General features: G+C 41.5%; 1 protein-coding gene across 1 annotated transcript; it reads left to right on the plus strand.

The window, feature by feature from the left end:
- Positions 1-1,983: 1,983 nt before the first annotated feature.
- Positions 1,984-13,708, plus strand: TMEM50B (transmembrane protein 50B). The gene is made up of 6 exons (XM_077765498.1): positions 1,984-2,119; positions 3,661-3,773; positions 5,046-5,113; positions 5,719-5,811; positions 8,398-8,455; positions 12,240-13,708. Exons 1-6 carry the CDS (start codon positions 2,021-2,023, stop codon positions 12,283-12,285), a joined length of 477 nt encoding a protein of 158 aa, XP_077621624.1. The 5' UTR covers positions 1,984-2,020; the 3' UTR covers positions 12,286-13,708.
- Positions 13,709-14,616: the final 908 nt, after the last annotated feature.

A 14,616-nucleotide genomic window follows, 5' to 3' on the forward strand; every position in this document is an offset into this window, starting at 1 on the left:
CTCAACCCTTCTCTCAAAATAAAGTAAAACATTAAAAAAAATAAAGTCCTTGTCTGCTAATTTCAATATTTGAGTCATTTTGGGGTCTATTTCTATTCATTGCTTTTTTTTTTTCCCTTCTGGAAAACAGATCACATTTTTCCTGGATTGTGTGACTGTCTCGTAATTTGTTCATTTTACTACATATTGGACATTATGGATGATACATTATAGACCCTCTCAATTCAGTTATCTTCATCTGAAGAGTGTTCGTTTTTGTTCTGTTGGGCAGTGAAAATACTGGCTTATCACCCTGGAATTGTAGACACTTGGGTTCACACTTAGTGAACAACATGTTGGGTGTTAACGGATCTCTGATTCGGTGGAGTTCAAACTCTAAAATCCCTGGCTGGGGGCAGCACAGAAATTCTGTTTAGTTCTTTTCTAACCTTTCTAATAACCTTCCAGCTATTTTTTTCTGCTGAGTTTCTTGGACTTTCCCTCATGCATGTGCTGTTTGGGCCAGGTATTTAAAGAAAGTTTATATTAAAGGATTTGGGGCTTCTTCCTGTGACCCGCCTCCTTCCAAGACTTCCTCTTTCAGTTCCCAGATGCCCTAATAACCCTGAACTCCGTCCTCTGATACCTCAAGCCAAAAAAACTGGCATTTTTGCTCAAGTTTTAGCCATGATGCCCCACAGAGATTCACCGGGCTGGGGGTGGGGAGACTAGAGGTTCTTCAGGGGGAAAAGCTGTATGAAAGTAGATCTTACTCATCGTGTTTCCTTTCCAGGGTTAAATGCCTTCCAGTGCTTTCAGCACTCTTCAGTGCTTTCAAATCTTTGTGGCGTTATTTTCCCTGATCCTTTTGGAATTTAAGGTGTTCCCAGATTACCTCATTTGAACGTACTCTTGAAAATTTTCACAGCATGTTGTATGTACACTTATAGTTCTTTATGCACTTGATTTGTCTCCTTCCAGTTATCGATCGCTGCATTCCTGATAGCTCCACAACTGAGTAGTTTAAAGCAGCCATTTTATCATGCTTATGGTTTCTGTGGGTCAGGAATTGGCAAAGGGCATATCCAGGATGGGGTCCCTGGACCATACACCGGGGCTTCGTTGGGTAAAGCCTAAAGTGTGGGAGTAATGCAGTAGCTAGAACAGCAGTCACCGGGAAGTGGCTGCTCACACTCCTCGCAGTCGATGCCAGCTGGTGGCTGGGAACCGTGGGCCTGAATCCCTACACATGCTCTCCTCACAGCATCGTGACCTTGGACTCTTTACATGGCAACTCAGAACTCTGGTAGTAGTGTTCCAGAGACTGAGCTACAAGCTGCGTTGCCTTTTATTATCTGCTCCTAAAAGCTGTATGGCAGGAGCTACCTAGCATCACTTCCCCTGCTGTCTTGGTCACCCTGCTTTTATTGGTGGCCCGAACTGAAGGGGGAGGGACATAGATTCATCTCTCAGGGAAGTGGAAGTGTCAGAGTATTTGCAGACACGTTTCAAAACCATCGGACTCATTCAGTAAATAGTAAGCTCCCCCTTGTGTCCCAACACGGTCCTACGTCCATGTCAATAGGTATTCACTGAAGTATTTAAGTTTTCTTTGTAACTGTAGGTTTGGACATAAAGCAAATTATTTCTTTTTTTTTTTTAATATTTTTTAAAATGTTTTTTATTTATTTCTGAGAGAGGGAGAGAGAGACAGCGAGAGACCGTGTGAACTGGGGAGGGTCAGAGAGAGAGGGAGACGCAGAATCTGAAACAGGCTCCAGACTCTGAGCTAGCTGTCAGCACAGAGCCCGACGTGGGGCTTGAACCCACAAACCTGAGCATGATCATGACCTGAGCTGAAGTCGGACGCTTAACCGACTGAGCCACCCAGGCTCCCCTACAAATTTCTGTTTAAAGCTTTAAGAAAGGAAAAGGTATTTCACTACTTAAAAACATTTCCTTAGATTGATTTTTTTTTTTTTTTTGGTCTTTATTTTTAGGATACAGAGTTTAATGAAAAATCCATGCTTACGGGGTGAACATGGCAGGCTTCCTAGATAATTTCCGTTGGCCAGAGTGTGAATGTATCGACTGGAGTGAGAGAAGAAATGCCGTGGCTTCTGTGGTGGCAGGGGTGCTGGTGAGTGGGAAGGCCTGGCTGGTGACATTTCTGCTTCATTTTTGGCCCTGAAAATGAATCTCGATTCCTTTGGACCATGAATACCCTTTCAGAACTATTCATTTCCTTATTATTTTGTATCAGTAATTAATTAGAGTTCTAGATATTACTGAACAAAACATGGTAGGCCCTGGGTTCATTTGATTTCATAAAATTGTTACACTTAGTATTTTTTCTTCAATTCAAGTGATAATACAATTATCATAGGCAGTAACATTTTTTTAAATTTTAATGTTTTGTTTCTATTTAAGAGAGAGAGACAGAGTGTGAGCAGGGAAGGGGCAGAGAGAGATGGAGACAGAATCTGAAGCAGGCTCCATGCTCTGAGCTGTCAGCACAGACCCCAGTGCGGGGCTCGAATCCGCACACTGTGAGATCATGACCTGAGCTGAAATCGGACGCTTAACCAACTAAGCCACCCAGACACCCCTCAACTTTTTATTATAAAAAATGTCAAGCATGTACCATAATCAAAAATAGGGAGAAGAGTATAAAGAGCCCTGCTCACCCCATGTGCTTCACAACCCAGCTTCCCTGCTATCCCGACCAGTCTTGCTTTCGCATTCCATCAGTCACCCAGAGCAGGAATTAAAGATAACCATGACGCTTCTAAGTCTTTTCTTGCGCCTTACGGTCATCTTCCCTGCACTTAATTTGTCTGTGAAATTCTTTAGCAACTTCTCTAAATCTTTTCAGCTTAGCTTACATAGAAACAGTACATTTTAGGGGCGCCTGGGTGGCTTAGTCGGTTAAGCATCCGACTTTCGCTTAGGTCATGATCTCGTGGTTCATGGGTTCGAGCCCCGCGTCGGGCTCTGTCCTGGCTGCCAGCTCAGAGCCCAGAGCCTGGAGCCTGTTTCAGTCTGTGACTCCCTCTCTCTCTGACCCTCCCCTGCTCACGCTGTCTCTCTCTCTCTCTCTCCTAGAAATAAATAAAACATTAAAAAAAAATTTTTTTTTTAAAGAAACAGTACATTTTACATACTCTCATTCAGTCAGTTACACAGTATTTAATTAGATTCCACAATTGGCTAAAACTATACAGGTTTAAATAGTTCTGGAGACATGACAGCTGACCCTTGGCCAGCACACAGCTCATTTGTGGAAGCAAAAGAGATTGCGCATATTAAAAAGGAATGTTTTCTAGAGAGAATGAAACACATCAGGTAATCAGAGCTGGTTAGCTGGAGGTTAGTTAAGAGAGCTTTGGTGCATATAATTATGGTGGATGAAAGAGGCAGATAATTCATTCCAGATAAGAATTTTTTTTTTTATCTTGCATTGAGAGAACTTCAGAATCTTACATAGGTTTGATTAGGTGAGTTCACCTCCTGTGCTACCAAGAGTCAGTAAACAAGTGATTCTTATTTTGTGTATTTCAACATCCAAATCTCTATATAGAAATATTATATGGTCTGTAGAAATATAGGAATATTAAAGAGCAAGTATCATGCCAAGCCAAAGGATTCGGGTTATTTTAATGACTTGGGCTCTTCTGCAAGTTTTTTACAGGTTGGTGGATAATGATTGACGCTGCTGTGGTGTACCCCAAGCCCGAGCAGCTGAACCACGCCTTTCACACATGTGGCGTGTTTTCCACATTGGCTTTCTTCATGTAAGTATGAAGGTAATTCTCAGTTCAAGATCACTTTCCTAAAGACATTTTTTCCTTAGAGTTTAATGCTATCTGGAATAACCTTTTGATTTAATTGATGGATAAGAATCCATCTTTAATATGACAAATGTATATATTTTCCCACATTTTTAAAGATTTTTTTAGCAAGAATGAGTGTTGAATTTAATCAATATGTGAATTTAATCACGTGAGTTTCCTCCTTATAATATTGTTAAACTGGTCAGTTACTATATTTATCAGTACCAAGATTATTTTTTATATTTGAATATCTGAATATCAGGGTGCTTCTTAGAGTCAGTGGCATCTTATAATTAGTTGATAATATTTTTTTTCTTGGTGAAAAAAATAATCATGCACTTAAAAGATCAGTGGCATCTTAGATTTAATGAAAAATGTTACATTTCTGGATTTTTTCGCAGTGGATCATTCTTGAGTATGGTAACACATGCACCTTTTAACATGGAGTATAATTTTTATTAATGTGTTGTTTAACTGTGTTTGCCAGAAGCTGGGGGAAGGGTGGGATTGGCCTCCGATGAGATTGGTCTATGGCTTTTCTTTTTTACTAAATCATTTGTGGGTTTATCTGTTAAATCTTACTTCATGAAAGAGTTTAGAAACTTTCCGTGGATGTCTTTTATTAACTTTAAAAACTAAATTAAAATTAAGAATATATAAGTTCCTTAAACTGTGAGGAGCTATAAAAGTTAAATTGTAGAAGATGGAACTACTTAACATCCATTAAGGATGCTAAGAAAAGGCTACATGTCTACTATAAACACACCTGACTCTAACAGAAATGTCAAGAGAAGCTAAATAAAGTGGGCCTGTTTATGATAGACCAAATGTCTGAGTTTGAGAAATGGCTCAGAGAACATCACTTGACTTTTAACACAGAGAGAAACTCCTTAACTCTTGATTCTAATGGTAACCTTAAAATAGAACTCACACTGAGTCATTCATGTGTCAATTCAAATAGGCAAAGAAATCAGAAAATTGGCCCCTTTCACCATCTCTGCAGACCAGTAATAGTTATCTCTTAAACTTAAGTACGTTTTCTGGGTGTAGGTTAGGTAAATAAGAGGCACATGGCACCTCTATCCGCTAGGATACTTGTGAAGTTAAAAGATAGGTTCAGTTCTTCAGGTACTGACACTTTGTTAGGAAATATTTCTCTTTTAAATGATACGTAAGTATCTATGGATATTTTAGCAGCATGAAAGCTCACTAGGTGATTTTGTGTTGTTCCAGGATAAATGCTGTGTCCAATGCTCAGGTGAGAGGTGACAGCTATGAAAGTGGCTGTTTAGGAAGAACAGGTAAAGGCGCTTGGAGTTCTTAACGTATGTTGGTGAAAGAGGGATTTATCAACAGAAAAAAAGGTCTCTTTATATAGGACTTGTTATGATTATATAGAATGTTTCTAATTAACTTTGAAAAAAGGCTTGTGATATTTAAATCCTTAGTAAAGTTCAAGTTACTGCCAGAAGTACTATTTTAGTCATGTTTTACTGCTCGTAGTACATAAATAAAATGTTATTGTTTAAAATCAGTGGCTCTTGGATTCCAGATTACTCTTCCTGGAAAGCTAATGATGGCTTTAGAGTTTAATTAATCAATTAATCAATTTAGTCATATAATAACTTAGAAGCCCACCTAGTTTAGTCTGCCAAGCTGTTAGTTTCTCTAGCCAGTAGAAAAGGAATTTTCCTTTTTTCTCTTTCCAGGTGTGGCTTAACCCCTTTTAGTTTTGTGTTTGTTTTTAAAATCTTCATTCAGTTCATTGTCATAGCAGGTGTATGTAAATATGTGACTGACTTTGACTTGCGTAACATGTATTAGGTTAACGGTATTTCCAGCATTATGCATTCTTAAGATAGAGCTACAGAGATGAACAAAATCACAAAGCCTGGTCTTCCCGCAGGTGCTCGAGTTTGGCTCTTCATTGGTTTCATGTTGATGTTTGGGTCGCTTATTGCGTCCATGTGGATTCTTTTTGGTGCATATGTTACCCAAAGTGAGTATGTCTTCCTGCTTTATTTCATAGAGGTTCAGATATGTCTTTTACATTTGGCTCAGTCCATTACCTTCACCTGGAGTAAAATTTAGTGTAACTATTCACTTAGCTTGAAGATATGACTGTACGAAGATACAGAAGTTGTTGGGTAGAGCGCGAAACCTGTCCTGTCTGCATTCCTTATACCCAGTTCTAAAATCCACAAAGTTCTGAAAGTCAAGGTGTTTTATAACCTTGGCAGCAAAACCTGACTTAAGTTGACAGCGGGCCCCTTATGGTTTTTATTCCATTTATTAAGTATTCAAATGTTTTCTTGCAGAAATGTGGCTCTGTTTGATTGTGGATGCTGGTCTAGACAGAGCTGGGGTGCTATGTAATATTTACGCCTCGGGTTACCATTCTTAAATGTGAAAACATTTGAGTTCCAAAACATACCTTGTCTCAAGGATTTCAGATAAGGGATGTGGACCCCAGTATCTTTCCACCAGTACCTTCTCTCCCCAGCCTGAATGTTTCATAGGTACAGGGGAGGGTTTTTAGGGGTAAGACTGAAAACCTGTGTGTAGTCATGCAGAAATATTGACGCTCACTCCACCCTGGGAGTCTGTTTTTTGGTTGCTCCAGACACCAGGATAGCTTTCCTCCAAGGTGGGGTTGAAAGGCAGGACCCAGTCTCAGCACAGGCTTCTAGAAGCATCAGAACAACCTGTTTCAGGGGCTCTCTCCCTTCCCTCCAAAGATAAGAATCCGTTTCAGATAACATGTAATACCACTTACCTCATCTTCTGATCCCTGTCCCTCTGGAACCTCTTTGTCACTCTGCCGAACTGTCAACATCTCCTTGTCCTTACCCGCAGCTGACCATCTAATACTCTTGATAGGACCCCTTAAGTCTCATAGTTTGATCTTTGGAAATCTTTGTCTTTCACTTGTCACAAAAGAAGTCAGTACAAGAGAACAGTGGTTGACTAATGTTTAAGTAATACCGCTCATCAAATATACCTGAAAGGTGTTATTTTAGTTAATTAAGAGTACTAATGGAGTACACAGTTCTCATATGAAGCTCATGTGAAAGGAAGTGCTTTTTTTTTTTAATAGTTTATTGTCAAGTTGGTTTCCATATAAGGAAGTGCTTTTTTAAAAGCAGCTTTATTGAGGTATAATTTGCATATCAAGCAATTTACCCAGTTAAAGTGTATGTTTCAGTGTTTTTAGTGTGGAGTTCTGCTACCATTGCATAATTCAATTTTAGACATTTTTATCACTCCAAAAAGAAACCCCTCACCCATTAGTAGTCACTCCCCCTTACCTTCTCCACCAGCCCTAGGCAGCCACCCATCTGCTTTCTGTATTTGTGGATTTGCCTATGTCATACAAATAGAATCATATAGGGAAGTGTGTTTTAAGCTCACTTTAGCCCTGACCCTAAGTGGTGTTATTGAGTTCTCGGAAAGTCTACTTGGTTACTTCAAGCAACAGGTGAAACTTTAGTTTCTGCTATGAAGATGTGTGTAAATCATCATTTCTGGAAGGTGTGTAGTGTGGAGTACCAAGTTTGTAAAGGTTCTGCCCTTGTTGACTGTATCTTAATTTATATCATTTTATTAATTTTTTAATGTTTATTTATTATTTTTGAGACAAAGTGACAGAGCACAAGCCAGGGAGTGGCAGAGAGATAGGGAGACACAGAATCTGAAGCAGGCTCCAGGCTCTGAGCTGTCAGCACAGAGCGCAACGCGGGGCTTGAGCTCATGAACCATAGATCATGACCTGAGCTGAAGTCAGACGCTGAAGCAGCAGCTACCCAGGCACCCCAAGCATTTTGTATTTCTCGGCAGTAGTCTCCTGCCTCATCCACAGGGGCCAGGTTCCAAGACTCCCATGCATGCCTGAAACTGTGCCTAGTACTGAACCCTAAATATACTATGATTTTCCTATATGTAAGTGCTTATGATAAAATTTAAGTTATAAATTAGGCACAGTAAGAGATTAACCACAATAACTAATAATAAAATAGGATAATTATAACAGTATACTGTAATAGGTTATGTGAATGTAGTCTCTGTCTCAAAATACGTTGCACGGACTCCCCTTTATTGTTTTTGTGGTAACGGGAGATGATAAAATGTCTCTGTGACAGGCAAAGGGAGGGGAATGACACAGGCATTGTGACCCAGTGTCAGGCGACTCTTGACCTTCTGATGATAAGTCGGAGGGAAGACCATTTGCTCCGGACAGTGGTTGACCACGAGAAGCAACCCTGCAGCTGGGGGAGAGCGTGGTCATGACCATGGAAGGTAAAGGACGAGCTGCTCCTTCCCCAGCCCTCTTGGTGCATCTCCGACCATGGCAGTTACTTTCGGTGAAAAGAAAACCCAATAAGTTCATGGTCTTTTCTCCAGAGTGAATGAGAACAATCCTTTGTTTTGGGAGAACGAGATCGGCCTCTTCAGTTTCATTATAGGTTTCTTAGAGTTGGTGTATAAGAGCTGTATTTTATACAGAGTAGGTCATGACGAATGGCACAAATGCTTTGTTACTGCTGTCGGCCTTCTGTAATCTTGTGATCCGTTTTCCTTTGTGCAGATACGGAGGTTTATCCAGGACTAGCTGTGTTTTTTCAAAATGCACTTATATTTTTTAAGTATGTTGCCTGATTGCTTTTTTTTTTTTTTTTTAATGTTTTATTTATTTCTGAGAGAGAGAGAGAGACAGCGTGAGCAGGGGAGGGTCAGAGAGAGAGGGAGTCACAGACTGAAACAGGCTCCAGGCTCTGAGCTGGCAGTCAGCACAGAGCCCAACGCGGGGCTCGAACCCACGAACCGCGAGATCATGACCTAAGCGAAAGTCGGACGCTTAACCGACTAAGCCACCCAAGCGCCCCAAGTTGCCTGATTTCTTAATCACACCCAAAACGTAGACAGAAATATCAGTTCATTTTAAGAGCAGCACATATAATGGAACACATACAATCCCTTGAATTAATTACAGTGCATAGAACTTTTATGAGGTGACAATTCCACTGGTGTCTAAGGGCTTACATAACCCATTTGATTGGGTTCTGCTACGAGCAGAGACCTCAGCTGGGGGATTTGCATATGTTGCCCTTTTAATTCCTATGTAATTGTCTTAAATACGTAATACTTACGAAACAGGTAGTGTTTCTGTTTTACAGATGAGGAAATAAGGCTCAGAGGTTACCAGACACCCAGCTAGTAATTGCAGAGCCAGGATTTGAACCCAGACTACTGCTTCCATAGCCTGTTAAAAAAAAAAAAAAAAGTATCAAGTGTATTTATTAAAAAAAGAAAAACGGGCATCTGGGTGGCTCAGTCAAGCATCTGACTCTTGATTTTATCTCAGGTCATGATCTCATGGTTCCTGAGATCGAGCCCTGTGTCAGGCTCTGTGCTGGGCGTCTCTGTCTCCCTCTCTCTGCCCCTCTCTACTCGTGCTTACTTGCTCACTCTCAAAATAAATAAGCTTAGAAAGATAGCAAGAAATCAGAATTAATACATATTATGCATGTCATATACAAAACCTGGCCAGGAAATTGGATTTTTTTAAATTAAGTTTTTAAGCTAACTAAAAACAAGTATAACAATAAAGCCATATTAAAAGTATTTTTTAGGGTAAATCTTCTGAAAGGAAAAAAAACCCTGCAATGAAGCTCGTATCCTATGCATTTCAGAATGAATGTCTTTTAAGGCAGATAGGTATTTTAGGCATCCATTTATAAATTTAGGACTCCTAGTCTCCCCCACCCCACCCAACCTCACAAAATCATTAAGATCTGAGCCTTGAAGAACTTTGTTTCTGTCGCTGTTTTTAAGTAATCTGATTATGTTGTGCGTGACGTAGTTTTCTTCATATTTATTTTGTTGGAGTTCATTGAGTTTCCTGGGTCTGTGGGTTTAGTTTTCATCAAATTTGGACCCAGCTGGTGTTTCTCCAAAGATTCTTTTCTGTCCATCGCCTTCTTCTTGGATTCCATTCACGTATATGTTGGGCTGCGTGAGTCCTCCCACACTCACTAATGCCTAGAGGTTTTCTGTTTTCGTTTTGTTTCTGTGATTCATTTGGGATACTTTCTATTATTACATCTTGAAGTTCACTAATCTCTTCTGCAGTGTCTCCTATTTCTCCCATCCATCCAGTGGATCTTGCATCTCAGACGTGTGTCTGTCGTCTCCATTAGCTTGATGTTCCAGATTTCTTCTTCACATGCTCATGTTCTCCTCCACCTCCTTGAACACATGAAGTATGTTTATATCTCTTTCTTTTTCTTTTTAAAAAATTTTTCATGTTTATTTATTTTTTAAAGAGACAGAGTATGAATGGGGAAGGAGCAGAGAGAGAGGGAGACCCAGAACCCGAAGCAGGCTCCAGGCTCCGAGCTGTCAGCACAGAGCCCGATGCGGGGCTTGAACTCACGAACTGTGAGATCGTGACCTGAGCTGAAGTGGGATGCTTAACCAGCTGAGCCACCCAGGCGCCCCTGTTTATATCCATTTCGATGACCATCTCCTTGTGTCAGTTCTGAATCTGTTCCTGTTGATTATTTCTACTTTCTCTTCATTTTGGGTCTCTTTCCTCCTGTCTGCTTCTTTGCATACAGCTGGTTGGAGGCTGAGTTTTTTGCCATCCCCTTAAACATTTGTGAGCTTTGTTCTGGGTGCAGTTGGGTCACTTGGAAATAGTTTGACCCTTTGAGTCTTGCTTTGGTAAGCTTCGGTGGGCGGAGCGAGTGCAGCCCCAGCCTAGGATTGATTTGTCCCCTCACTAAGGCCATACACTTCATGCTTCATGTATTCTGAGGCTTTGCACTCTGCTGAGGGGCCTGGGACGCCTTCCCTGCCCTGGGACGGCTCTGGGGGTTGTTCTTTCCCTTCTCTTGGGTCGTTGGCTCAGTTCATCTACTCATCAGTACTCCACGGAAGACTCAACGGGGGCCTCCAGTATGCCTCCTGAGCTCCCTCTCTCTTTAGCTGTCTCTACTCTGCCTCACAGACTCCAGCCGCTTTGGCCTCCCTGGCCTCCCTAAACCCTCAGCTCCATCTCCTCCATTTAGGGCGACCACTGTGCTCCACCCTCTTATCGCTCTGTGGCCCAGACCCTCGTGACTTTGAAAGATGTTTGACAGTTTCTGCTCTCTTGAGATTGTGTTTCTTGGCACGTGACCAGCAGCCTTCTGGGGATACAGTTCAGTTTTCATGAAGACATCTTGGGCGGTGTTTAGAGACCAAATTTAAATTTGGATTCAGCCCTTTGTGGCAGTAGATGAGGCCGCATAAGGGCAGCTGGGCGAACAGACACCTCGCGCGTGTGAAGGCCTGTGCTCGTGCGGACTGGGGCTGCTGCATCAACTGTGCGCTCTGCCCGGAGCCTGGCAAGTTAAGCAGCCCGCCGTGCGCTTCCTCCGTGCTGGGCCTTGCTGGGTACCAGAGTACTTTTCAAATCCAGTACATCCAGACAACTCAGCCTGTGGTCTCGGAGTGTCCCGGCTGTCTGCTCCTCTCCCCGTTTCCCCTGTGCTTTGCTCAAGTCATTCCCGCTCTTCCTGTAAATCTCAGCCACTCACCACATTTTCAGGAAGACCTTGACCGCTCTAACTCGGTCAGCTCTTTATAATTCACTCTCTTGGTCTCAGGTGGCCTCGCCTTTACAGCATTTTTTTCTCTGTTGGAATTAGATTATCTTCCTCAGGCCCTCAGCTCTATTACTGCTTTGCCTTGCTTTGACTCCGATATTCCTAACACTTAGCCCAAGGCCTGCTGCCTAGCCAGTCCTCAGGGTACAGTAATTATATGTTAAATGAACGAGGAATTGCTGCACCGCCTGTTTTAGGCTTCTTCAGCTACTGTAGCTCAGGTGTGGTAGAATCCTAGAGATAGAAAGGGCCCCTCTGCCTGTCTCTGTACAAATGCCTCTTTGCCTTACAGGTTTCCTATCTAAGAACTTTCCAGGCTTTAAAGAAAGTGTAATCAAGCTTAGCCATCAAGGTCAACAAACTGCTCTACAAAACAAGCACATTCAGACCCAACATGATTGCAGTCTTTATTTTTATTTATTTAAAAATTTTTTAAGTTTATTTATTTTGAGAGCACGTGCAAGTGGGAGAGGGGCAGAGAGAGGGGGAGAGAAAGAGAGAGAGAAAGAGAGAGAGTGAGCATTCCAAGGAGGCTCCACGCCAAGCATGGAGCTCAACATGGGGCTCGATCCTGCAACCCTGGGATCATGACCTGAGTTGAAATCAACAGTCAGATGCTTAACCTACTGAGCCACGCAGGTGCCCCTGCAGTTTTTATTTTTAGAAATTGATCACAGAAGAACCAGTGAGGTACCTGTCAGAGCCTATTTAGAAAATGAATCCATTGTTGCCCATCCCCTGTGTTTTTTCCTCACGATCTATTTTAATATCTTTCTAGCACCCTGATCTACAAATTTGGAAGAACTGAAGAGCTGTGGACCTGAGAGCACTTCTTACACCAGATTTCCTTTTGTTTTGTTCTATTTGTAGATAAGTTTTCCTCTCTCAACATAATTTACACATTGCCAAATGGGATCGATTGTACATTACATGTTTTATTTCTTTACACTTTGATGCTCTGAGTTTTGAAATAGTTTTATGAAATTTCTGTCCTTTTTTTAAATCACAGAATAGATTGTTAATATGTACATAATGTATACAGCTGGGATGGTGAGTATCAGTTTTTTTTTTTTTTTATTCCCGAAGACTTACAGCTTGACCTATTCCCTGAGCCAGTGTTATATCTTCATGTCATTTTAGAGTCAACTGTTTTGCTTAGTATCTTTAATTTCCGAAGATGTGCACAAAATACAGCTCCATGTATCTGGAATAAGCACTGAGCCATTCGAAAGGGTATTTCAGCAAGTTGTAATTTATTTTGGCTTAAACATGAGATTTTTTTAAAGGAAAAATGTTTGTTCTTCTGTATTAAAGAAGTGGACTTTTATATGAAGATTTTTTAAATGCTTGAAGGCCTAGTTTGAAAGCCTCTTTTAAAAAACAATTCCTCTAACATGACTTTGTTCGAGAAGGGATAATAAATACGTGATCAGATGAGCTCAGTTTCACATGGCTGATGCGAAAAGGCCGGATAAGGCAGCCCAGCTACATGCTTCTTGTAAAGGCAGCTCCAACGATCTATCTAACGGGGTTCTCCCTTGGCAGAGGCTGTTATGAGCTGATGTTACAAAATTCAGCCTCAAGCAAGTGTGACCCAACTGTGGTTGAAACGCATGAACCATATACCTAAAAGTGGAATCATTAGTCTCAAGGTAAAGCACTTCTTCCCAAAGGGAATGATGATCTAGTGAAATATTAGACGCTCCCTCCACTTAGTTACCGGCCGCCAGGGTCTCTGCGCTAGCTCTCAACTCTCCCTGCAAAATGCACCATTAACCTCAAAGCCCACATTCCGGTCGAAAATCTTCTTTTGCTGAGTTTGAAACGGCTGACTTTGAAACACTGCTTTTGCACGGCGGATATTCCTATGAGAGATGTCCAAGGGATAGCTGGGTCTTAATGGCTATTTTTGCTTTCCTTATACAGGCTTTGTGTAGCATTTTTTTTTTCCCTCCAGAGGGATTTTATAGCACCTTTTGTTTTAAGACAGAATAATAGTGATGGTATTAATATCAGCTCCTAACGTAAGCCTTACTTTGTCTAACCTCTCTCCTCTCCGAGAGGACTGACCTGCGCACAGAGTATGAAGCGGTTGTGGAAGGCTGTGCCTTTGCCGTTAATTACTTCTCCCTCTGTTCTCGTTTTCCCTCACAATGTCAGTAAACTCTGTCTTGCTTCCAACAAGTTGTAAGACTGTTTGTTTCCACCTTCTTGTAACATGTAGCAATAAATATTACTTCTCACTCATTCCAGTCTTGCTACATCAGCTGGAGAAGATGAACCATAAAAATTGGCCTGCTCCTTTTTCAGTTATTCAGGTGGCTCCGGTCAAAGAAGCAGTTTATCTTTAGAACAGAAAGAGAAACACATGATACTATGGTTTGTAAAATGCTAGCGCGAAGGCTAACGACGAGTGTGCTGGAAAATCACTGGAAAATAGTGGCTGTTTTTCTTGATTCTTGATTCTGCCATGAATTTGTTTTGTAATTGTGAGCAAATCACTTAATTTCCCTGTTTGTTGACTCACTTAAAAAAAAGGAGGTGAGGTAATTTTAGTATCCACTCTTGCAGATATTGTGAGTTAGAAAAGTTAGAGTCCTTCAAAATCATTTACAAATACATGTGACTCTCTTAATATAAAGCTCTCCCTGGGGCACCTGGGTGGCCCAGTGGGTTAAGTGTCCAACTCTTGATTTCAACTCAGGTCATGATCTCACGGTTGGGTGAGATCCAGCCCTGTGTTGGGCTGAGTGTGGGGTCTGCTTGGAATTTTCTCTTTACCCTTCCCGTGCCCATGCTCACGCTCTCTCTCTCTCTCTCTCTCTCTTTCAAAAATAAAAAATAAATTTAAAACTCTGTCAAACAGGTTCAGTGTCTGTTGAATCTGAATCTTTTGGTGTTTGTGTATAGACTAGTATTACCAGAACATTCTATTTTACTATACTGTTTCTAAGATCCTTGTATTCCTTGTGTTGTTGCTACTGATGAAAAAATAGAGGCTAGGGGCGCCTTGGTGGCTTAGTCGGTTAAGCGTCCGACTTTCACTTAGGTCATGATCTCGCGGTTCGTGGGTTCGAGCCCCGCGTTGGGCTCTGTGCTGACTGCCAGCTCAGAGCTTGGAGCCTGTTTCGGAGTCTGTGACTCCCTCTCTCTCT

The sequence above is a fragment of the Crocuta crocuta genome, unplaced genomic scaffold, assembly GCF_008692635.1.
Source record: "Crocuta crocuta isolate KB4526 unplaced genomic scaffold, BGI_CrCroc_1.0 scaffold84, whole genome shotgun sequence".
Classification (NCBI taxonomy): Eukaryota; Metazoa; Chordata; class Mammalia; order Carnivora; family Hyaenidae; genus Crocuta; species Crocuta crocuta.

Coding starts and splice junctions, on each gene's coding strand:
- TMEM50B (XM_077765498.1), top strand. CDS start 2,021: ATGGCAGGCTTCCTAGATAATTTCCGTTGGCCAGAGTGTGAATGTATC. Junction 2,120..3,660: donor CTGTGGTGGCAGGGGTGCTG/GTGAGTGGGAAG, acceptor CTCTTCTGCAAG/TTTTTTACAGGTTGGTGGAT. Junction 5,114..5,718: donor TGGCTGTTTAGGAAGAACAG/GTAAAGGCGCTT, acceptor GTCTTCCCGCAG/GTGCTCGAGTTTGGCTCTTC.